General features: G+C 40.9%; 1 protein-coding gene and 2 long non-coding RNA genes across 4 annotated transcripts in view; all 3 read right to left on the bottom strand.

Annotated features, from left to right (window-relative positions):
- The window catches only part of PPARGC1B (PPARG coactivator 1 beta), a 57667-nt gene extending 33022 nt beyond the window's left edge, over window positions 1-24645 (bottom strand). For both annotated transcript variants that reach the window (XM_053461849.1, XM_053461848.1), the window contains exon 1: window positions 24557-24645. In XM_053461849.1, coding sequence (XP_053317824.1) covers window positions 24557-24628 — 72 coding nt within the window. In that variant the 5' untranslated portion in view covers window positions 24629-24645. The remainder of the gene's footprint in view (window positions 1-24556) is intronic.
- On the bottom strand, window positions 13381-13896 carry LOC128490114 (uncharacterized). The gene is made up of 2 exons (XR_008353916.1): window positions 13805-13896; window positions 13381-13682 (listed from the first exon to the last, which is right to left on the bottom strand). It is a non-coding gene; the product is annotated as an uncharacterized LOC128490114 (long non-coding RNA).
- LOC128490113 (uncharacterized) lies at window positions 18346-19134 on the bottom strand. The gene is made up of 2 exons (XR_008353915.1): window positions 18618-19134; window positions 18346-18577 (listed from the first exon to the last, which is right to left on the bottom strand). It is a non-coding gene; the product is annotated as an uncharacterized LOC128490113 (long non-coding RNA).
- Window positions 24646-25329: the final 684 nt, after the last annotated feature.

The following is a 25329-nucleotide window of genomic DNA, read 5'->3' as shown; positions in this document are numbered from 1 at the left end:
GACTCTATGTATTCCGTAGTAAAATGTGCTGACAGCCACGTGACAATACTACAGAGTGAGTGTCTAAATATAGGCTCCTCATTTATTATCCCTGCCACGGAGAATGCTTCTGCCACCTCCTCCAAGAAAACCTGCATTGCTGTAGACTGCTTTTCTTCAAGGCCTATGAGGAAAAGCAGTGTTACCAAAGCTCTGAAATTCAAGCGTAAGATCAGCCCCCCACTCAAATCAATGGGTATCAAACGTATTATTATATGAGACCTAATCCGTGACATAAAGAAACAACAGGTGAGGAGGCACCTGCTCAAAAGAGTTTACAATCTAGAGGGATTGATCAGCCACGCCAGTATAAGTATTGCAGAACAGGGACTAGGAAAGGTGATTATTAGTATCGTTTATTGTTTTATATAGCGCCATCATATTCTACAGTGCTGTACAATGTCTGTGGGGAGATTTTATATAATTACAATGAAAAGCAGTTGTATTTTACATGAAAACAAAAATGCAAACGCTTAAAGCAGGCTATATAGGTACTCACCACCGAGGGTTAACTCATTATGTAGCCACTTCCAACTGCCTCTACCACATATACATCTTGCTTTATAACCTTTACTGTAACTTATTGTACGTTTATTGAACTTGGTCTGTCTGATTGCTGTTTGTGTATTTATTTTTAAGTAATGAATGGCTTGCCTGTAGACAGTATCTACAACAAACGGACACCGTACCTGCACATACAGGTATTTGTGTATATTATATACAAAGTAACACATGCCGAACACACAAGGTCTGTTTACTATACACACATAGTACTGTTTACGCACTACACAAAGCTGGTAATATTCAGTTTGAGCCGGTCGATCAGGGTACGTTTTAATAACAGAAATTATTCCAGTGTCTTAAGAGCAAACCTTCAGCATTCTGACCCTGATTATCATATTCTTAGATCAGTGTTTCTCAAGTGTGGCCAGAGAGGCTCCATTGGGCCACCAGCCAAGACATTCTAGTAGACATATGATAGAAAACTTGAGCATTTGATGTATAAGACTAGAATGTGTACTTATCTACGTATGTGAGGAATAGAATGTGTACTTATGTATGGAGAAATATGTGCCTACACTTGGGAGAAAGGAAATGTGGACACAATGAAATGTAGACACAAGGATGGGCATAAGAACATAGCTTGTGTCCACACTAGAATCCAGAATACTGTTCTGGATCTAGAGTTTGGAAGCTTTTTGGTTTTGGTTGGTTAGTTGTAGGCTTTGGTGCGGCTAAGAGTATCCCTTATCCAAAATCCAAAATCATCCAAAATCCAATTTGGTATTTCACAAATAATGTAAGTTTAGATAAGGGATACTCACAACTGAGATGGACTGGAAAGAGGTGCATGACTCCTGTAATCAGTAGATTTCTCTTGCCTCCTTTATGGCTTCTCCCTGCTGTCCGCTCCATTGTTCAGGCTTCTCCTGGCGGTCCCAGCACTTCTCCTTTTTTTCCGAACCAGAAGTGCTCTGGGGAAGCCTGGACTACAAACTGAAAGTTCTCTGTGATCGCAGGGAGAAGCCTGAACAACGGTGCGGGCACAACTAAGAAGACATATCTCTTATCTGATATTATCCCTTATCGAAATACTTTTGGTCCCAAGCATTTCAGATAAGGGATACTCAACCTGTGGTAGCTAAGCCAGCAAAGTTACTATTTGTACCTTTAACACATTTTGAAATTGTGTTATCCTGATTTACATTGATATTGTAAATCTATTTGTCTTAGGAATTGTCTTTTGTATTTAATACTGTGTTTTCCTACTAACTCCTCCTCCTCCCTATTCCAATTAAAAAATAATATATATAATAATGAAATAGCAGAAGAACTCAGAATTAAGTCATACAGCCAATAAAATGACTTTTGTAAGCATTGAAATGGAAAATGAATACGAAGAGTCTTCCCAAAATTGAATATGGTAGAGGCGGACATTTAGATACAACCACTACTTAATAATTTTGTAAGGTTCACAAAGCTGCAGACATATAGTGTTAGATTGTGGCGATTTAAAGGCACATGGATCTACTGACACACAATGACACATCACTTTCTACAAGTCAGCTGCTGTGTCTGTCTCAGCCTGATTTACTTGTAAGGGGTAAGATTTGTATGAACAACCTGGAGAGAGACGTTTAACCTAGAACTGTTTCATGGTATTGCAAGTACTTCGTGTACTGTCTCTGGTATTTAGGTAACAGGTCACATTTTCTCACTAACTACATTTACTGTATTGCTGATAATCCCCAAATGATAACAGAACTGGGCTACATTGAAGAAGACACAAGAGTAAAGTAGCCTCTGGTCCTGTATGTAATTGGGAACCCCATAAGAGATCACATATATGGAAAGAGAACATGACTTCATATTTAGCTGAGATGAGATATTGATTATCAGATTGTGTGTTTATATAAATAAGTTGTGGTTAATCAACCCGTCTTCTTTGACTTTGCACCTAATCAAAAATAAGATTTCAGTTTAATTCAGAAGACCACTGGTAAGCATAAATGGTATATGCTACATGCGCCCCACGGGGTGGCATTAGAAAAGTAGACTGATTATCCTGCACAATTTAAAATAATTCTGGAGCTGTGGAATTTTGAAGTGCCATTTCTAGATGAAATGGCAGCCCAAAATACCAAAATGGAAATCATGCCACACTGGGTCACTTGACCTGTTTTTCTTATCCTACCTCCTATACCATAACCAAGTTATGTTCTTCGGAAATGTCTTATCATTAGATTCTGGCCAAACTGGGTACCTGTTTAATAGCCTATTCTTCAAATAAGCAAGTTGTTCTGACCTTCACATTATAAAGAACTGTAATGAAACACAATAGGAGCAGACCATCACAGTTACACGTGAGCGTGGGGAGTGTAGATTCATTTTTCTTTTTTGGAACTGAGAAGCTAAAGCTCTTATCATCCGTACAATACAAGAGAAAGTAAACAACGTATATTGCCGGTTCTCTCACATATACAAGTGTGAATTTTCACACCAAAAAATTGCCTTTAATCCCTTAGGTAGGCTCTAGCAAGATGAAGCAAATCGAGAACGTGTAAGCAGTTTGAATGAAGGAAGAGAACCAAACAAGGGAAAGAGAAGGAATGCAAAGATCTCTCTGCTCCCCTAGCCAACAGCAACCAATCCATACTGTAAAAGGAAACGAGGAATAACGTTGCCTATTATCAGTAGTAAAACGACTGCGAGGGCAGATGGAGCAAAAGCAGATTAACCCAGCGATGAGCCAACTAGTAGCTCCCAGCATCCTTTGGGCTTGGGAATAGCAGAAAGTCTTCGAATGATCTTCAGAGAATTCAGAGTAAATAAAAATGACACTTTTTATGTTGCAATGCAAATGATATTATGTGAAATGCCAGTCAGTTTTGCCTTTGAATAAGCAAAGAATTCATTAAAAGCTAAAATGTGTCAACAAATCTTTTTTTTTTTTTTAGTATTTTTTCCACCTAATCATCTTTTTTTTATTATTATATAATTAATTTCTGCGAATGAGCCCTAGTAGATCATAGTATACTCTAACACGACACAAATTATTCATAGTTTTTTTTCTACTCAATCCAGTAAACACACACAAAGAAAAAAGGGAGGCGATGAGAGCTAAATATAGCAACAATGTTCAAAGCAAACAAGCAGCCGATTAAAAGGCAGGCATTGGGCAAAAAAAAGAAAATGTGTCTGTTCTCCTCAAATCCAGTAGATATGGATGGGCAACATAGAATTTTGTATGATGCCTATAGCACATTTGTGGGTATACAATACAATAAATTGTGTGTTATTAGTTAAAACAGATTTTAGTGTTTGTTCATTATTGTAAGTCAGATGACGATCATATCAATTTTTAAGACCAATTTTATAGATAAATGCTGGTACAGCCAAAGGCTTCATTTACTTTTTCTTGCCACTGTTTATATATAGGCATATAAATCACATAAGTACCGTTCATAAGGATATATTAAATTGTATAAACAATGTACATATGTCACATTATGCGTCTGTGTACCTATATTCTATAAAGAATCCTAATGTGGACAATGGGGGGGGTTATAAATTAAAATGATTCCGGCAGAAAAAAAAACGAAATGTGAGGTCTTACCACCAAAGCAACCAATGGAAATGTCTAAAGAGATCCCATTCATCTGCAACTATCTACACTCTGACCTCTGTCAGTAACCTATTAATGTGGATTTTAACAAATCTATTAACATTTTGCACGTTAGGCAATACAGAACACATACCAAGTCTCCAACTTAGTTACCCTTTCACCCATTCCTTCCCTATTAAATAAATAAGGAACGTATCCCGACATTCTGACGTGTACATGCATTGCCTCATCTGAGAAAGGAATTTACAGTGTTGCATAAAAACTACCATATTTCTGAGAAAATAAAAAGAAATCAAGAACTAAGTGCTTCTGCATGCGTACTCCATGTCCTAACGTAACCATTTTCAGTGGTGACTTTTAGAACTAATCTAAGGATAACAAATACAGAAGTAAAAGATTAAGGGGAAAAGGAACCTGAAGTGGCCTGAATTATGGACTTGTTTACTTTCCTGTATTGTTTAAATCTATTTAGAGATCCGGCGAAAGATGTTTCTCCAGAAAGGGCAGATAGAAAGGTGCAGACCATGGCCTGTTTTCAAAGTATTCTGTGAACCTCACATGTGCTGTTCCGAAATAGCTCTCAGTACTGCATGCTTAGATTTGGCTGAGTCAGTTGTACCTTTTGACTGCCGAGGTCAAAAGTTTTTGGCTGCGGCCAAGTCACATGCTGGGTAAATCAAAAGCACTGCAAAATTAGAATTATTGGCTTTGTCCTCAAAACACACTAAACGGGGCTGAAATTCAGGTTTTCATATGTGTCATTTTTTAAGGACTTCTAATTGATAATGAAAACGGCACAGAGGAGTTTCTGTGAATTCCAAAAAAACAATCAGGTATAGTGTAGGGTTAAATAATGTTTAGGTGAATTATTGCTTAAATAGAGGTCAGATTCCCACTTTTAATAGGAATATTTATAAAAATGAATACAGCAAATATTAAATGGTTGGTGTTAAAAAGGGGATCCCTGACCATGATGACAAAATATGTAACCTGCAGGGGTTTAAGGGATGCCAGTCTCATCAATTAAATAAGAATCATATATTATATATATCCATGGTATCCATGAATAGGGTATACCAAAATATACTATTGTGCGCACTATACACAAGTTGGAAGAAAAAAAAAAAAACAAGTTTCTACATGCTTCAAGAACATATGAAATATCATCTGCGCCAATTCAAGCCATGCCTTTCTTTGTATCTCTTGGAGCCAAGATACCAACGGCACAGAGAAAGGATCCACCCATGGAAGGTTTGTTCTGCTTCTCTGGCAGAACCTGTATCACAGGTCTGCTGAGTGCGTGCTTCTAGGCAAAGGTTGCCGAAATCACGTTTGTGTTTGGCAGGAGAGCCTGGGTTAGCGTTCCAGATTCATCCTGTTTCATCAATCTGAGAACTACGAAACTACTACAAAAAGTTTATGTGTGCCACCTTGGCAACACATGTTTAAGCACACAGAATATAAAAATCATGCAACCAGTCTGTCCTCCAGTGACAGATCTGCTTTGCATAAAAAATATAAATGTGATTTTTTCCCATATACTTTAAGCCTTATTTTTGGGGGTGTATGTGTGTGTATGTGTGGATGTGTGTTTATTGTTTAACAAGACTTCATAGGCACTTCTCATGCCAACAATTTTATTCATTTTTATACCTTCACTATGAACATATAGTAGAATGTAGCCTGTTTGCACCACAGGGATAATTTGTCGTCCTGACTTGGACTTGGTATTGGTGGAAAGAGATTCTTCTTCAGAGATTGTGTGTAGCAAAAGCTCTACATATACTGCACTACGCTTAAGTCTTTTTTGTGATCTACCTATATTTCATCCCACTCCAGTGCCATCTTGTATCTACTTCTGTTGGCAGCAGATATAGGACAGACAGGTGGATAAATGCAAGGATAATGCCAAGATATCTTAGAAGTAAAGAAGAATAGACTAACTTCTCTGCCAATATGCAGCCAGCTTCATTGCCAATGTCTCCCCTGTATTCTTGGCACACCACTTTCCTATACACGTGACACAGATTGCCGGCTGGTATTTGAGTAACAATAATTATAGTTGTAATGAGCAGTATTATGCTACTAGCTACTTATAATATAATATTGTGTGACCTATGATGAGAAAATGTGAAAGACATATACATACTGGAAAATTCCAACGGAAAAAATTATATATTTTAATATATGGTATAAGATCCATCAGTTGGGTATAGGCTTGGGGTTAGTCAACCTATCATGCTGTAGCTGCTGATTAAATCCATGCACCAGTATGCAGTATTTCTATCTTTATTGGTTTATAACCAATATAGTACAGTTTTGGCTTCAGCCTACATAATATATAATGACTCCAATCAATTGTATAGTTACGAGGATAAATTAGCTCTATCTCACTGGTTTGTAGCAAAAAGCACACCTGAACGGCTTCATAGTAATCTATAAGTCTGATTAATGATGCTGTATTATTAGGCTCACAATGCACCAACTCAACAGCAGGGGGCGCTGTACATAAATCTCAACGGAAGCAAAATTTGCATAACAATGCAAGTGAGTAAGTAATGATGTTTATTATCTCTAGGCTGGCAAACAAGAGGTACCATTTCATAAGTCTACTTGTAGATGGTTCCTTAAGGATCGCTATCCCAAACACTGGTTTAATGGTTCCACGAAACAAAAATATAAAAATGCTGCCCTAACACTTTACTGTTTAATATGTGGTCATTGCAATTATCAATATATTAACAATGTATATAGTACAGCCTATGCTTTATAATATCCCACTGATTATAGCTGTAATACAAATGAAATGCGAGTACAAAGCCTACTAGCCTTGTTCTGTGCCACTTCTAAAAACACCCCAGAGAGGCTCTGTCACCTGCCTTGTGAAAATCATTCTTACCATGTGACAGTGAGGAACATCAGAAAAGTACCAGACTTTGCTGCATATCCAAATGATGAAAGGCTAAGATTATATCACATTAGCGACATTCAAGGACAGTTGTTCCAATGACAAATAGATCATACTGTAATCTAATCACCCATAACCACTTAAAAGGTACAGGCAATCCCAATAAAACACTGTCCTGACCCTACCAGCCTGGAGCCTTCCCACAGAGCTTTAAACATGCAGTTTGGCTGAGGTTCGAAATAAACAACCACCATGAGAACAGAGATGTCTATGATGGATAATCTGATTGAAAACAGCAACCTCATAATCTATGTAGCCTACTAAGGGAAAAGGGTCTGCATGTTTCACATGTGGATTATCATATTTTTTGAAAGTCATGTGCACCTTGAAGCCCTGCATGGTATTATGGATCACACCAAGAAGGAAACAGTGGTTGGGTACTAGCCAAGAGTCTATTCCATCAGTGGGTCTTACTAGTGGTACCATGAATCATTTCAACCCTCTAGCTGCTCCCAATCTAAGTGTTACTTAAGGGTTGTAGTCCTACAACTCCTTGTTATTATTCTAAAACCATGGACTTCTAGACATTAGGTTTCATAATAATGTACTCATTCCTTTTCTTGGACCCAGAATACTTACTGAATTATAAAGGTAGGTGTACTTCCTGGTTATTAGAAATGCAGATTGTATATAGATAACAATGCCCAAGGGCAGATTACACAACAAAACAAAGATTCGCAAGAGATCCAAGAGAGACTAGAAGCCCATATCCTAAGCATAAACGCAAAGTCAGAAAAGCGTTCCTGTGTTATATATCCAGCGTTGTATTGAAAGTGAGCAACCCAGCATGGAAAGTGTTAAAAGGGAACGGTTTCTAAAAAATGCATTGTGCAGTAATAATGTATATCTGCACATTCATTTCTTTTCACACTGAGTTACACACCTCACAGGGAACACGTTAAGATATACTGGCTGATTCAGAGTTTCACAAAGTCATTGAATTGGAAGTAACATTAATTCTTGGCTTCCCTACTGCTTTGTACCAAGGTCCATTATTAATAAATTCTTGCCTCGAAAATGCTGATTTCGACACTTTAGCGGTTAATGCACGGCACCATGGGCGCAAGAGACCATGGATGCGTGTCACCTTGACATTAGGAAAGTCACCTCTGACGTATCGGTTCCACACATTCAGGAATAAAAAAAGAAGGAGAATGGAGAAAATAATATCACAAAAATTCAATGGAAACTTCTTCAGCGGGTTGGGTAACGGAATGTGACTTTCTTTATACCAAACCCTGGAAGGACTTGCCGTGATTGGGTTAGAATGACAAAGATTCCAAGCAAGTCATTAGTCCGGCAGAAAACGTTCCTCTGCTCCCTTCAGAATTCGGGATATGTTAACAGCCTTGCTTAATAGCTTAGCTTTGTACTCAGTCGCCAACCGCTGATATAAAAATAAACATACAACACCAATTTTTTAACGCAAACTGCTCCGGTTATACAACACAAAATGGTTTTGTAACCGAGCGAGCAGTTCTAGGTGTCCACCTCAAGGGGGAGAACTTCTCTGCAGTGCTGTGAAAGGACTGGTGGGAACTAAGCCATCAAAAAGTGATACTCACAAAAGACTTCTGGCCAGCATTCGCTTATTCAACGACTGGTGCATCTGACATTAAGGTTCATGAGCTGTTTATACGGATGTTACCTACATATAGTAACACTGCATTTCCAAACTCATCCGATGTAGAGTTCCACCTTCACTAAAACACCTGCCGTTTGACACACACACCATGGGACAAGATGGAAACTGGAATAATGAAGTGCTTCACTGTGCGCCATGTTTAGAGTGGTACTTTTTAAAATCCTGCCCTGTAATCATGGAAAAATATCAGTTTGTGTGTTTTTATAACTTAGTATTTTATTGTGCCCTTAACTATATAAGACATTATGAACCTACAGGGATTTATGTTTTTAACTAGGTTGGTCCAAAAGCAACGGGGTGGCTTGTGGAGATATACAATGTCCTCAAGGCAGACATCTGACATTTCTGAAGATGACTAAATGACTCACTAATCCATCCAGCTCCACTGATGACATCCTCAAACAATCCAAACTACTTGAAAAACCCTGTTTATTTTGCTTCTTCTTGTCCAATTACATCATGAATCTCTTACTGCCTTCCAAAGTTTGTCACCGTCATGCTGCAGCGAGATCAGGAAAAAGCATCCTGCACACTAACATCCACGGAAGCTGAAAATAAGGCTTCCTGGAGCTGATGCACTTCCTCATGGAATTGAATTCCCAATCCATTTTACAGACCGGTGAAGCAGAGGCTTTGATTCACCCATAGCTTTCCACATTAAAGGAAGTCAGCGTTCGCATTAGTAATAAAACTGTCAGGATTCAGTTGGTGTGAAAGTGATAATCAATAAAGTTAAAAATATATATACCTATATACAGAATTCTTTCCAGGAAACATACTTTTCAATTTTGCATATTGAAGTGCCGGAGCTATCAAGATCCTGTGCAAATCTACAGTAATGAATACCCATATACAGGGCTGGAGGGATGATCACATCAGCTGGATGGAACATAAACTGACCGATGTAAGGTGGGATGAGTTGTCTATGTCTAAAAGATGTATAAAGACCAGTTCTGGTATAAACGGGTGACTCAAGTAGAGCAATAACCAACATGCCAATGGCCAACAGACTTTGTGACTTACCTACCTTTACCCCTTTTCAGCAGGATTAACTAACCCCAAGACATTCACTTATCTGTCTGGCCATATAAAAAGCAATACCCAGGGTTATATGAATTTGTTTAAGCCCATGATCAATGCTAATAATCATCCATTCTCGCCATTATCATACAGTGGAGGAAAACAAAATCATGCTGATAATTTTAGGACCCTTGGACTTTTCCCTACCTTTCTCTCTCTATATATATATATATATACCACTAAGGAGACAGGCCATGTTAATAATTATCTTAAAGTCACATTTGCCCTCACAGACTTTCAGAATCTGCACCCTCTTGGAACAGGAGAGGGCATAGGACAATACACACCTTTTAACGTTTTAACAGATTTAACCAGTTAACTTCCAGGTAATTATACACTTTCCTGGACATAACTAAATCTAATGGGGGACTTCAAAGAAAAAGTCCGGAAGGTTTGCTGACGTAGGTCACAATCCCATTTTCACAGGAATGTTTACAAACCATCTCATCGTACTACGCTGCGTAGGATCCAATCTCATTTGCAACATGTATCTTCACAAGAAAACATTTTCAAGCAATATATTGCACTACGATGGGCCAAGAATCAATATTTTAATACATGAAAAGGTTTACGTTGCTTGGAGGAAACCAACGAGGTACCGTTCTGCAACAAACTTGGTTGTGCTTCTAGACGAGCTTTTTTTTACTATAATCCAAAGGCAGACTGGATTTCAACCATATAGATGGTTAGGCATTATGATCTTCCAATACGCATGAAATCACTCGACTGCATAATGCTGCAAGCGTGACGCCGATGTGTCTATTACCATGCACCACACTGCTGCACGTTACAGGCTCTTGGTGACGTCAATGCAGCCCCGCATAGCTCACATGTCATGCTTCTGCAGTCGACTGCACCTTCCAGCCTCTGGAGTCAACTGACTGCACCTCCAAAGCACTATTTCACATCACATCCGAAGCATGCTTTGGAGATCTGAAGAGGTTAAATCGCAGTCACATTGTAAAAAGAACTAACGGAGCTGCAAGTGGTGTCCCTTATCCCCCCCCCCCTTGGGAACATCAGGAGGTTTTGTTTGGAATCATGACTTTAAAAGGAAATAAAAGAGAAAAGATGAGTCTCCCAGCAGAACAGAGCTGCAGAGAGGAAAATCAAGGCACTGCCTCTCAGCCCTCTCATGCATTCCAGTCTGATACCGAGTCACAAGACTTGTCACACAGCACTTTAACCAGCGATGGAACGCAAGCTAATTCTGGAACCCAGGCTCTGCTCTCTTGGAAACCACATACAAGGAAACAATCGCTCACACCCCTCAATTTACGGAGATTCCTGCTCGTTTTTTTTTCTTTCTTTACTTGTACGGGTATTAAAAATATTTTCCAGCGATCTGTTCCTTCTTCTGAATAAAACATGATTCATTCGGATGTGCAATCAGAAAGACCACGTGGTCACAGAGGAACAAAGCGCTAAACCTGCAAACACCTGATTTGGTGCCAAATGCAGTAAAGCCAATTGAAATTCAAGGCCTATAGTAATTCTATTTTCATTCCAGGGATTCACCAGGCGTTAAACTTTACTAATGCCTCATACACACACAGTTAGTACAACTTGCACCGACCAGCTTTTACAAGATCCGATTTAAGCTGCAGAGATCAACAACATGTACATGGAGCCAAAACGTACAAGTTATGCTTCAGTTAATCTTGCAAGACTTTTTGTTTCTTCTCTAAATCAGAGGATCGCTTAAAAACATTACTTTTCATGTCATAAAGTCTTCATAAAGGAGAAGCTCGCTACGGTTGCTGGACAACTCGCGTGATTCTCTGTTATTTTTTGACCATAGTGAGAATTATTTGAGTTGCTATTTGATGTAGGGACAGTTCAACCTGGTGGCTAATCCTACAAGTCTACAAAATCATGCACAAGGGGAATGATCCTATATAGAAATGGCCTAACAGTACATACGATAAAGAAGGCGTTAGAGGCTCTCCTTGTGACACCGTCATGGGGTACAGCTCAGCCTCCGGAGGGGGCTGGATCCCCCAGGGTCCTACAAAATACTGTAATGCATTGCTTCATTGGGGCTCAGAGAAGCTATACTAGTTAGCATGGGAGATCTTCTTGGGAGGTGAGTTTTTCCAACTATGAGGCCCTTGTGTCTCCAGGTGATGTTTGGTTGGCCTTTTTAAACACTGGGAAACTGGGGTAAGAGGGCATGAGATCTTACATGGCACCCTTCGATGCACATTGAAGTGGTGGGGGGCTCTTAGTCAATACCAGGCCAACATATTTCCAATGGCGGCCCTTAAAACAGCATATAACAGGTTACAGAAAGAGATCAGGCCCACTCTGGTCTTCCAAAAAGAGCCTGATTGAAAATAATACATTAAGCAGAAAATCTTTAAAAAAAATCTCTGTTTTGATCATAAGCTGCCATTCTCAGACTGTGTGTAGGAAGGAAGAAATCTGAAGAGCCAAACATACTCGCACAAGAACAAGACTGAACTGATCTTTAAAGTGTACTGTAGAAACTCTGTGTGGTTTCATTATGAAGTATATGTTACACTTAAAAGAAAAGAAAGCCTTATACGTGCTGAAGAACTTCCTCATGAGCACTGATGAAATCCGCAGTCTATGAGGAAGTCTGCTTTGCATACAGTCTATTCCTTTATATTTTAGTAAATCCTCCCTGCAGGCGAAGCTACCTGCCTAACTCTGTGCACATAGTCAATTAATGCCTGTGTGTTCACCTATGAAGTCCTGCCTTCTCAGTGTTAATGATCTCCAGGAAATTAAAGAAGAACAGGGTCTCAGGGGGGAGGTAAGGGAACCAGGCGGGTTAATCGCATGGCCGCCCTTGTGCTTTCAATGAATAACCTACATTTTATTTAAGCAAGGTTGTTTCCATTGCCGATAGCCATTTAGGGGGTAGGAGTTAAGGGATGAAAAGCAATAGATTATTAGCTCTGGTGGCCTGCGACCTTGTTCACATCATATAGAAGACTGATATGAGATTTATATGCCAGAGAAACAAGTTGGGCCTGGCTTTTATGAGATCTAGTTATAGATAACTGGTATGTTACAAGAGTTTCACCTTGTATCCCTTAGCGCTAAGAAGACCCCTTTCATTTCTCATGCCTGCTATTTCAACCAGTTCCCAGAACAATAACACTGGAAGGTGATAAAGCTGGTTTAATTGCGATTTAGGGATAACACCTATAACCTCTAATATTCCAGTTGATGTGCTCAGCAGCTCCCACCACTCTTAGCCAGCCATCTCACGTGCAGCCTACACCAATTGAAATCAAAATGTAACAAATGCATGCGTTGATATCTGGCAGCGGTTTATGATGCATAACACACAGCTTTGCAGAATACAATAGCCCTCCTAACTAAACCATGAAACATAAACAAAGAAAAATGGCGTATAAATATTATTTTGCACTTTGTTCTCCGTTAGTCAAATTGGATACATTATCAAACAGAACAGACACCACAGCAGCTATAAATCTCATGTATGTGGAATTAACATTCCCGTCAGAACATATGTTTCTTTAAATATCATTTTCTATTGTTGTAACTCAGTGATTCCCATCACTCCACGTTATCTAGTTATCTCAAGCCTGCAGCACATGCTGTTCTCAAAAGTTCCATTAATACTTGCCTGTTTTTTACTATTTCCCAATGATAGTGTTGTTACGTGGCCTCGTCACCCATGGTGGAGTCAAAACACATCCTAATCAAAATGTTAAAAAATGATTTCGAAATTCAGCTACCTAGGAACCTTGCAATGCAGACTACTTAAAGGTTTTCAGATAGTCTTCCTTTCTACAGTATATACCAACTGAATAAATGAGCAAACAAACCTCCGTTTCTTGCTCAGCCACCCAAAAGAAACATTCAACCCAACTCAAGAGCAGTCCTGACCTCCTTCTCTTGCCCAGCCACCCAAAAGAAACATTCAACCCAACTTAAGAGAAGTTCTGACCTCCTTCTCTTGCCCAGCCACCCAAAAGAAATGGTTCAACCCAACGTAAGAGAAGTTCTGACCTCCTTCTCTTGCCCAGCCACCCAAAAGAAATGGTTCAACCCAACTCAAGAGAAGTTCTGACCTCATTCTCTTGCCCAGCCGCCCAAAAGAAACATTCAATCCAACTTAAAAGAAGTTCTGACCTCCTTCTCTTGCCCAGCCACACAAAAGAAATGGTTCAACCCAACCCAAGAGAAGTTCTGACCTCCTTCTCTTGCTCAGCCACCCAAAATAAATGTTTAACCAAACCCAAGAGAAGTTCTGAGTTTGGAGGCACCTTAGAGTTTTTATTGCTCTATGTGAGAAGACACTTTTATAAACATGAATGATTCATTCACATGGGTGAGATCTAGCCCTGAGCAAGTCTTTGATTACAAAATATATATATATATATAACATATACTTTATATTAAAATAGGCCACAGCTTTTCTGCTTAAACAGAAACCCAAACTATGACTTAGTTCCAATATGGCTGCCAGTACCATTAGGATTTCCATAAGATTTCCACCATTAGATAACAACGAATTAAAATTCAATAACTAATTTCTCATTTTCAGTTATAACAAAAGGCTGAAAATATTATTATTATTTAATAATAACAATAATGTTTATTTGTAGAGCATGGTCAGATTCTGCAGTGCCATTACAATGACTTATGTTGGACAGCACAGGAAAGCCTATAAAATATGAATTAAAAAAATATACTGCTGTTTTGCATGATGTTTCCATAAAGTATTAAAAAAAAAAAAAAGTAATTCTCCGGGAAGAATCTCAGACATGTTAGTGTTTCTGCGCTATCTGCTATAGCAACATTTAGAACGGCAGCCTCCTGCTGTCTCTCCATTCCACAGTGTTTATAAAGTAACATTCTGCAGAAATGGCTTCATCCTGTGGTATATTTCCTCCGTGACATGCCAGAGACTATTGAGGGGCAAGACTAAACTATACGGATAAGCAGCAGTTCCCAAAAGAATACACAATTAATTACAAGGCAGAAACACGCACAAGGGCTGAAGTTGGAAATATACAATCATCTCAGTCATCAAATACAATATCGAAATTGTCATGAACACAAATCTCACAACTCACAACTAATAATTTCCTGGTCTCGTGCTGCATTCAGGATAGCCATATTCCGTCATTGTATTAGTCTCTACTACTTCTGTTCCGCTTATCAACCGCCCCCTCACTAAAGAAAAAAAAACATTTTGGCCCTTGGTGAAAGAATCATATTCATTGTCACAGGTGGAACTTCCCCCCGGCAATGCTTTACGGGTGGAGAACGTTTTGCAACAGTACAGATCCTAAGCGTGCAGTCATCGTTGGTGTGCAAATCCTGCAATTTTCTCTTAAGAATTTATGTTAGTTTAAAGACTTGTGAGAACTAGTCCTTTTGTTCAGCTAAAATCTTAAAAGGGGTCATCATACTCGGCAATCGCATGCAACTGCCGGGAAGGTATCTTTTGGGCAATTAGCGGAAACATTTTATATACAGTACATTTTTCTATCCTGAAAATGACATCAAAATGATCCTTAAAGGGACACTCAAGCCATCATGTCCCACTTTAATACATACAATTGTGGAGAGGCCCCTTTAGATTTTTGAGGTGCCTCCTTGCAAATTATGGGGGGATTCTACAGAATTTCCCAATATAAATTTGACCTTCTCCCTTTCCCTGGCTATATGCTGTGCACTAGGTGTGTTCACCCAAAAATGTCTTCTGAAATGTCATAAACTTATTGCCAGTCAGCTCATGCAGTGACTTGCATGAGGGTCACCCCCCATGTGCATGTGTGGTAAGCAATCCCCCATAGGCATTTGCTGCCCTCCAATTATTTTCCATGCAGGAGAAGTGATTGGCCAAACACATCTCCTTGCTTCATCACCGCCTGTGAGTTCAGCAACGGCTTGGCAATTGATGCGGATAGGGGCTCTATCAAGACCCACCTGCACATGTGCAGAAAAGACTCCGGTTTATATCAAAGCACGTTCCTGATACTGATTGGCTGCATTAAGCAGCCAATCACTTGAGCGAATCAACAAACCAAGGAGGAGGCATTCTACTGCAGCTGCTTCACTTTTTACAGGTTCAATGAATGCCTATGGACGTACCTACAAAGTAATTCATCGTTTGGGGGTCCCCCTTTAAGAGCAATGAGTTCTGTATTTTAAAAAAGGCCAGATGTTGCAGGAATCCCACTGTGTTACTATATAGGTGACCTGGGCACCAGCCTCAGCACCTGAGCACGTGGTGGATACCCCGCCAAGTTCTAGGTTAGCAAGTAGGTGCTGAACTTCGGCTGAAGCATAACAACACCCCGTTGGTACCCATACCACTTGTAGTGTTCCACTCCTTCGTAATGTGGCCGCTTAAACGTGAGTACATTGGAAATCTGCTATCACCTATAACCCAATGAAAGAGAGAGCACACATGGTATTTAAATATTGAAGGCCACTTTTATTTTTTATGCATTTGGTCTAAAAACCTGGGGGAAACGTTCCACTATCCTCAACAAAAATATCTAACAATGTCTCTTTTTTGATGATGCTTGATTACAAGATGTACACCGAGTCTCCCCATAATGCTATAAAATGGTCCTACATCTTAGATCAACGGACTCATTCCTACCAATATGATAAGATAAGACATATGCATGAACATAATCAAGGCAATACGATTAAATATAAAATGAAACCAAACATGTTTATGTCTGTAGTACACGTCTAATTGCTGTAGTTAAAATATTTTTTGATCTTGTAGTTCCTGGTTTGGAATACAGAGCAGAGTTCATATATTATGGTTCTTACAACCTTACAAAAGTCAATTTTATTGGGGGCAAGGCTCCGATCCAGACTTTATTTGTCCTTTAAGATCTTTACTCTAGATCTTCATTCAAAAACATTTCCCAAAGGACAACCATGACTAGGGCTGGGACCACAGTCTCCCTGCTGCCAAACGGGGGAGCAGATTTCCAGCAGCACCACGGGACGATTACAGGGAAGATCTGCTGTGCAGATGCTGATTGAGCAGTGTTCCTGGCACCCACTGTTGAAGAATGTATATTTAATATGCACAACACAAAAATAAAACAAAAGCACCTCACTCCGTTGTGCGATATCAAAGTGCTTCCATGCAAATCAAAGACAGCACTTTCTACAGATAGGGGTCTGAACAGAACACTACTCCAAGCATTCTCCAAGGCAGAACTGGGCGGGGTAGAAAGGGGCAACAAATACATTAGGGGGAACTCAGTAGAATCCATCAATGCAGTTGCAAAACATACCAAATGAGAATATAAAGGCCCCACGCAGCTATCACATGCATTAAAGTGCATAAGATGGCTGAAGTGTCCCTTTAAGTCTTTTCACGGCACATACATGCAGATACATACCAAAAAAGGGCTGGGAAACACGTGCAATTGTAACACCCTATAATATATCATCTTTTGTTCCTCTTGAATGGGTATTGCTAAATGCTAACATTTCTTCTTGTCCACCTAGAATTACAGTAAAAGTGCCTTCCATGCCTTTATTTAAGACGCGTGGGCAAATATGTTCTGCATGGCAGATATGGAATAGCAGATATGCATAGGTTCAAATGCCAAAAGTAGTGGTTCATCTAGACATTTATCATGCTGAGACAACAGTGCTATCATTTAGGAAGCAATCAGTTCTTCTCCGGTCTAGGTTAAGATAATGCTGGATGCAAAAAATCAGTTGAATAAAGGCCAGAATGTACATCATCAATCACATTATTATTCACCAATAAAACACCAAACCGTTCTGTTGAACAGAGTTACAGCAAAAAAACAAAGACATCAAAGAGTTGGCCAAGGGAAGCCGGATGTTTTTGCTTAACTTAGTCTCCGCTCTTAATAGAGGCCCTCTCTAGTCTCTAGCTGCATGGAATAGCACACTAACTGGGAAGGTTTATCTTACGGGAAGAACTTTGCCCACATTAGCAGATGTATCCATTGCATTATTGTTTTTCTCCAAAGACATAATGGAGCCCTCCCTTATTTCCTTAATGGATACAGGTGTCAGCGCGGTAACCCACCTTCCGCAAAGACGTGGGTGTTCACTGCCTGAAAGCCTGCAGGCTAGAAGACAGCTCGATATTACTGAAGGGCGTAGCACTGTGCGATTCTTAAAAGAAGAACACGGAAGAATAACAGACGCATAAGAGTCAGAGCACTCTTATATACATTAACAGAACAATTCAAGTTCAGATGTTAAGATGTACCTCAAACGAAAAATGACTTTTCCTAAAATGAGGATATACACAGACATCCTGTGGGAAAGGTATAGAAGTCCGACATGATCTTGTCACTTTAGCAACCAAAATTTGCACCAAAATAACTTTTTTTTACCTATAAATCTTCCTTGTTCCCATCACTTCTGTGTTCTGTGTAAGTTTAAGAGCAGTACAGTAAACGTAAGTGCCAAATATGTAATATACTAAAGATTGTTACGGTCTTATACAGATTTTTTTTCAAATTTGTGTTTCTTATAAAATATCAATTATATCCATCTCTGGATAACTTGAGCTAACAGATTAGAGTTATAACCCTTAGCACTCGTGTTAACTTAGACAAGCAATGTTAAGGCTTGAGATAATGTCCAGCGCCATGCTATCATTCTATAGATAAGTCTTTCTTTTTGCTATCTGTATTGCTTTATTAGCACTAGTTAATCAGTTCTTAATGAACTCTGTTACTCAAAAGCAGTGCTATCCATTTTTTTTTAAAAATTTTCTGGCTCAACAAAACTTTTTTTCTTTTTGAGGGCTCAACAAAGCCTTTGTGCCAGGTCTCCATGGCAACAGGAAATTACTTCCTGGTGCATAGCGTTTTCCAAAGGAGCAGTGGGTTAACACTATAAAAGTACAAAGCTAAGGTGCGCCTTGTAATTCCTATCAAGTGGGGGCCCCCGGGGCAGCACCGCCAGCCCTCTCACCCCACCCCTGAGTCTGATACACCACTGGGCTGGTGGGCCACGCTCCATTAGTCCTAGCTCCCTGAGTCTGAGCGCGGGGATATGATGTAATTTCCCACCACTCAAACACAATAGGCGTGTGAGGACCACCATTAAGCTGTCCTGAGCCAACTAACGTAGAGGTTACAAAAAGTGTGTGTGTCTTACTGTGTTACTATGTGTTAGTATGTCTGTTTGTGTTAATGTGTGTGTTAAGTATGTTGGTATGCGTGTTGGAACAAAAATGGCTCCTACATTCTTTGGCTGGCTCCTACAACCCAACCAAAATTGTCCCTGGAGTGACAAATTCAGCAGCCCACTTGGTTGACAGCATACCACTTACGAGACTCAAATTCCTAATTGCAGTCAAAAAACGGGTAGAGGGGGTACACATTGACCACCCAGGCACCAGGCTGTGTAGGTACATGACAAATATTGAAAAGTATAGATGAGAGGAATCACAACCAATTTTCTTTTTCACAAACAAAACATGCAGTAGACGGTTCAATAAAGAAAATGTTGATTTCTGCAACTCATAGCAACAGTCAAGGTAATTTACTGAAAGCAAATAAATTTGAACCAGCAAGCTAAAGATCTGTAGTACAATACAAAGCCAGGCACGAAATGTAATACCGCACGGGGCGTTTTTTGTAAGTGCATTTATAATGAAACGGACTGTATCAATTTAATCAAGATATAGCCCCATGCATAAAGTTTAAAGGCGCAGCAGTTCCCATCTATGACTGTAAATCTATTTTAGGCAACTTCCATAACCTAATAATGTTCCCTTATATGATTTTGAATATTTATGGGTAGTTTTACATACAATAAGTTATATGTCCAGTCAGTAAAACTAATCCAACTCGAGAGTGAATCTTGGTATAAGATGGGACCAGCTTCTGAATGCAAGCAACAGCCACCATGACGTTAATGGTATGGTAACTCAAGATATCAGTATAAAAACTGTACTGATCCATATAATGATGAGTGAATTAGCGTTCAGATGGCTAATCTAGGGCCAACCTAGCAATAAATCATATTGTGAAGCAGTTATTTCATTCTGTAAATCTCCTGCAATGCTGCCTGCAAGAAGAAAAGTGTGAGGTGGAGGAAGTGGGTGGGAGAGGAAGAGACTTCAGGGATTAGATTGCAGAAAGTGGCTGCTCAGAGCCGCATTATGTCCTTCAAGTCTCTGAGTGATCATATGAGCCAAGCAGACTTTGCTCCAACAGCCTGGTGTCTCCATTCAGATATCAGAGCCGGTTGTAAGCGGCAGGGGGAGTGAAGTGGGCTGGTTATGTAGTAACTGAAGACGTCAGCAGCAGTCATGAGATACGCCTCCCATTTAGAATTTACAACAGCAAAGCATGTGACTGCACTTGGAAGCCTTTCACGCAGTTGCATCAGGGCTTAAAGTCCATATGGCCACATGCAATGCCGGCAAGCATGCTCTCTTACAACTGCCCTCATCTAAATGTTCTCAAACAGGGGTCCTAATCAAACGCAAATCCCAGATAACATTTTATGAGGGGGCTTAAACTCTCTAATCACCTCCTAACCTCCATACACCACACGGAAGGGATTAAATCAGTAACATATAGTCTACACTCTGTTCTAAACTTGGCCGTGAGACCAACAATGAAACAAACTAAAGAAACCTTTAATAAAGGGAGATGTCAACTGTTCGCATGTTGGACAGTATTTCAAAAGTATTTAGAAAAAGTATCCTCCGGTACTGTCAATCAAAAGCAAACTGGATAATTGTAATTATTTATCACAAAAAAAATATTGGTAAATAACTACCGGGGTTCTCCAAAGGGAGGGCCCTTTCCCTTGCATTCTCACGTACTGTACAAGAGGTTCTGTAAGCCTTCAACATAAGTTGAATAACTCTCCTTTACACAATCGTGATCACAACCCTGGAGTAATCTAATCCATTTCTTCATGACATTGATGTTTATGAGTTACCAGCCTGGAATTTATCACTTCACAGTGTGCTCTATGACCTTCATTTAATATTATCTCTAAGGACCTAGGCTGGTGTTGGGTGAATAAACTGGATTTCTTCTCTTTGAAAAAAAAACAAGCAACTTTACATATAGAACCTCGAGTAACAATTCTTGGATAATTGCTGTGGCATGTTATTATGCCAAATGGAAGCTGAGGTCCTGTCCTCGACATACTCTTTCCTGTAGTAACAGTCTAGGGTGCCCACTGGGTTCACTTTCTGAGCCCAGTTACTAGGCAAGTGCATGTGTATGTAATGCATACAGTATTCCTGACATTATTACTTAAGTATGGTAAACGCATTTCTCATAGAATAACTGAAGGTGTTTGTCGTTTTTCTTGCAAACAGGTGGAATAGCAGAGTCCCAGGGGATGTGTAAAGAGAGGATCCCCTGGTAATCAAACTGTTAATGTGACCTTTAACCTACACTACTTGTAAGGGACAGCTGTTTAACGCACTAATCCCTATTGACAAATGCAGACTTCCAAGCATAGTGGACCTTAACAAGATGTCCATTGATGCCATGACAAAAGTTACCAAAATAAGCATCTCCCCTAAACAGACCACCAAGTCACCCTAGCATAGGCATAGTGGACGACTACAGTATTTTGCTTGTCTGGATTAACAAATCAACATTAACTTTTTGGAGGCTACAATGCCATTTATACAGCAAGATCTCAGCAAGACAATGCATCGTTCCTAACCAGTTCCTCGTCAGCATCTCCCCAAGCAACACAAGGCAGCCTTCCAACAATGTATTCAAGTCAAAAATAAGTTATGTTCACCCGTGCCCTGGTTCCTGGGGCAACAGTTCCTCCAAACACTGTCCAGCCTAGAAGCCATGCTACTACTGCTTTTGGATATCCTACACAAACCACACGAGGCTGCTGTAGTTAATCTATAGCAAACAACTCGTACCTGTAACACAGCGCACACTGGTCAAGGTTTAAAGGAATGTCAAGGAGCCCCAAAAACTCCAAAAGCTGTCACGCATTCAGCGTCACAAGTGGTCTATACCCTACCAGGCACCTAGCAGGCTAATAGCATATAAACTACGGGGTATAAATCTGGACCATATTAAGAGGTATTAAACCTTCTCGTTCACAAATCTGTTGGCACGACATTATTAAATGATCTTTGTTAATTATTGCTGTAAGTCCCTCTGTGTGCCAAGAGACCCAGGGGAGGAAAACGTGTGTTGGCTAAATCCATGGAGACAAGCCTATAACAAACCAAATGGCTGTTCAGCAGTCACGCAGTGATAGTTCTACAATGGCATAGCAGCTGACTTTTTTACTGTGTAACGATCCGGCTTAATATAGAACTATATTAACCACGCTGATGCCAAATGGCTCTCTTTGTATATGCATGGGGAAGGCTGTTGGAAGACCATGGAGATAGAATGTTCGCATGCAGTGATGATCAGTGATGATCCAGAAGTAGGAGATATTATTGACCGTTTCTAAACTGAGAGATTCGATTTAATAATAGGGGAAACCTTTCATCTTCCATTTGTGTTGGCTTCGCTGGACACCTATCCCATGAGATCAAGAATAACCAGCTTAAGCTACGCTTGTGTAAGAGTTCTTACACAACGCCTGTTATGTATTTGGATAGCTTTCATAAAATGTACAGATCAGAACAATCCAGCACTGGATTTTATCCGGATGCTGCCCTTAAGAACTTGATGGTGGCATTTCATGCAGAAAGAACAAAACAAAACATCCATAAACACAAGGTTTTCTCCCATGTTTTGTCCTCAACAATCCTGCGTGTTACACAAGCCCAGAATACTCCTGTTTTGTAACCACTAGTGTGTAGTTATGAAACTGACAGCAAGGCATCCACGAGTATATGAATGGCTCGGTATGCGACATCATCACAGTCAAAGGTGTCTTACTGCAGATCCAGAGATAGCTGAGCTCCTTTGGAATCACGCACGGTTCCTCTCTACTGCACACCTGTATATCTACATGTCTTCTACAAGGAGGACAATTGTGTGGACCCACGGTCTAGGTTCAAAGTTACGTATACAAGCGCCTGTAAGGAATATAACAGAATCTAGAGGAATGATAAATGGGGGTGCTGGGAATAGATTAACAAGGTTTCCGGGAACATGATGCTTAGACCGAAGCACCGTATGTAAACAATATTTACACATATTTGTATAGCACCACGATGGTGACCGACACATGCATCTTGCATACAAATTTTTGATCATAGGGATCTGCCTTGTGTACAGGAATAACAATCCACTCCTCCGCCTTCTGATCCACTCAAGTTTCTTACCCTACTATGTCAGGTCACAAACCCTACCTAAATAATTCACATACGGAATAATAAATAACACATACAGAATTTCCATCACACACACAAAAAACACACATTTAGATCTCACAAAAGGAATCACAATCCTTTGGCTACCAGAAAACATGTGATCAGGAATAGAATGGGTTAATTCAGTTGTGTAACAAACGCCCCCCCCCCAGCACTCACTGTAGGGGAAGGGGGTAGTCTGGGGACCAGCAGCTGTTGTTGGGATAAAAGCAATAATCACCCTCATCCAGCTGGCTGGAGGTGATGGGAGTTGCACTGTGGCTGGAGGGTGTAAAGCAGCTGCATTTGCTGATCACAGTTTTTAAAGCGAAATCCGTTCCAGTAATTCCTCTCTCCCATAGGTAGAGATAGAATAGGCAGCTCCACGCCCCTTAACCGAGAACAGCGTGTAACATCCTGTGCAGAGTGCCGGGCACAGCAGGGATCAGTGGGCATCACTTGATCACCCACTGCCACCACCCCTACATTAGATCACCCCCCCACACACACACACCGATATACACAGGGACCCCCCAACCCCCAATCCTGCTCTACATAAGGATCTTCCGTAGTCCCTGGTGATCAAGTTCAAGAGCAGATCCCGGCTGCCCACCCCTCTTGATGTCTCCACGTGTCAGATAGGAAGCGCGGGGTAAGGGTGCAAAGGGTAGAAATGAATGGAACTCGCACACTGCTGCAGGGTGAACGGGGATCAGGGCATGAGAATAAGAGGGCCAAGACCCACGAGGTCCACAAGTGAACGGATCTAGCGAGCGGCGTATCAAGTCCACGTGAAATGGTGCTGAAAGTGGCAGAAGACGCAACCGGGAAAGTTATGGGCGATACACCGGTGAAGAAGAGTGTCCGGGAGCAAAGTGGCGCCTCATCATCACACCTATTGTCACCTATAGACCATATAGCCACTAGCGTAAAATGGGGGTTGTGGGGGTGCACTGCAAAGCTTGAGCATTCGAAGCCCCAAATCGGATGTAAGGCACGTGAGTGATGAGGATGTGACCCTGCAGTGGAGATCACGGGGAGTTTATTACCATGGGAGCACTCGGGGGGGGTAAAAGCATGAGATCTGGGGTGTACCCCATATGGCTAGGTCTGCAGAGTGGGCAGCACGTGTGTAATCAGGGGTGCAGGGGGTAGTACAGAGGGAATAGGGGGATCCGGGTACCTCGTGAAGAACAGCAAGCACTTACGAGTGCATTTACTTTCAAGTCTCAGGCATAGAAATAGGGTGCACATAAAAAAGGGGGGTGTACAAGAAAAGGGGGTGCAGCCGGTCTGTCACTGCAGATGCACAAGCTGTCAATCCAAACCGGTGCAGCGCCCACTGCCAGGTGATCGCCAACTATCCAAAACATCCCTCCCGCCCCAAATCCTGGGAAGGCTGATCCTTACCGGGCTGTCGGTCAGGTAGTTAAAGACGAAAGACTCAAGATCTTCATCCAGCAGTGTGCTGCAGTCCGCCATCTTCCAGCTAGTGCAGCTCAGAGCCCGAGAGGCAGTGAGCACAGTGAGGAGGTGGAGAAGGAGGAGAGCCGGCAAAGGGGAGGAGGGCAGAGCAGCCGGCTCAGGAGAGGCGGGGACTCACTGACAGCACTGCAAGGAAGCCCAGTCGTGCTCCGGGTGTAGAGAGGCGCGCTCTGTGCTCCTAGGGCTACCAAATGGCTTTGACTAAAAACAACAGCTTGCCACCTGTTTCTTGGGGTTATAAGAGTGAGTGCAGAACGCCCAGTTCAGGGCAGTGATCTGCAATCATGTTTCAAGTACTGGACACCTAGCAAGTAGCAACTGTACCTGCGCTTGGGTTCCCATTCAGGATGGAATACATCAGGGCTCTAAAATTAAGATATTTGGGGCATCAGCCAGCATTTCCTCAGCCCAGGTCTCTCCTTTGCTCCGTAAAGTATGTGCTGAGGAGCGCAAGTCAATTTCTGAGTTGCCTGGAAAAATACTCTGATGTCCTACAACTGCGACACTTGACAAGAGAGACTCTTGTAAGAGACTCAACCCGGCACGAATGTGCTGGAAATCAGCCCTGACAGTAGCCGCATGCTTAACGGCGCTTTGACCAGGAACATGCTACCTCTAGCATTAAGGGTGTTGAGGACAGCACCTGCCAGTAGGCTTATCCAAGACCATCTGTGCATGCTGGAAGCTGCAGTTCAGGG

Source organism: Spea bombifrons, chromosome 4 (genome assembly GCF_027358695.1).
Source record: "Spea bombifrons isolate aSpeBom1 chromosome 4, aSpeBom1.2.pri, whole genome shotgun sequence".
Taxonomy (NCBI): Eukaryota; Metazoa; Chordata; class Amphibia; order Anura; family Pelobatidae; genus Spea; species Spea bombifrons.
This window is presented reverse-complemented; position numbering and strand designations above follow the sequence as displayed.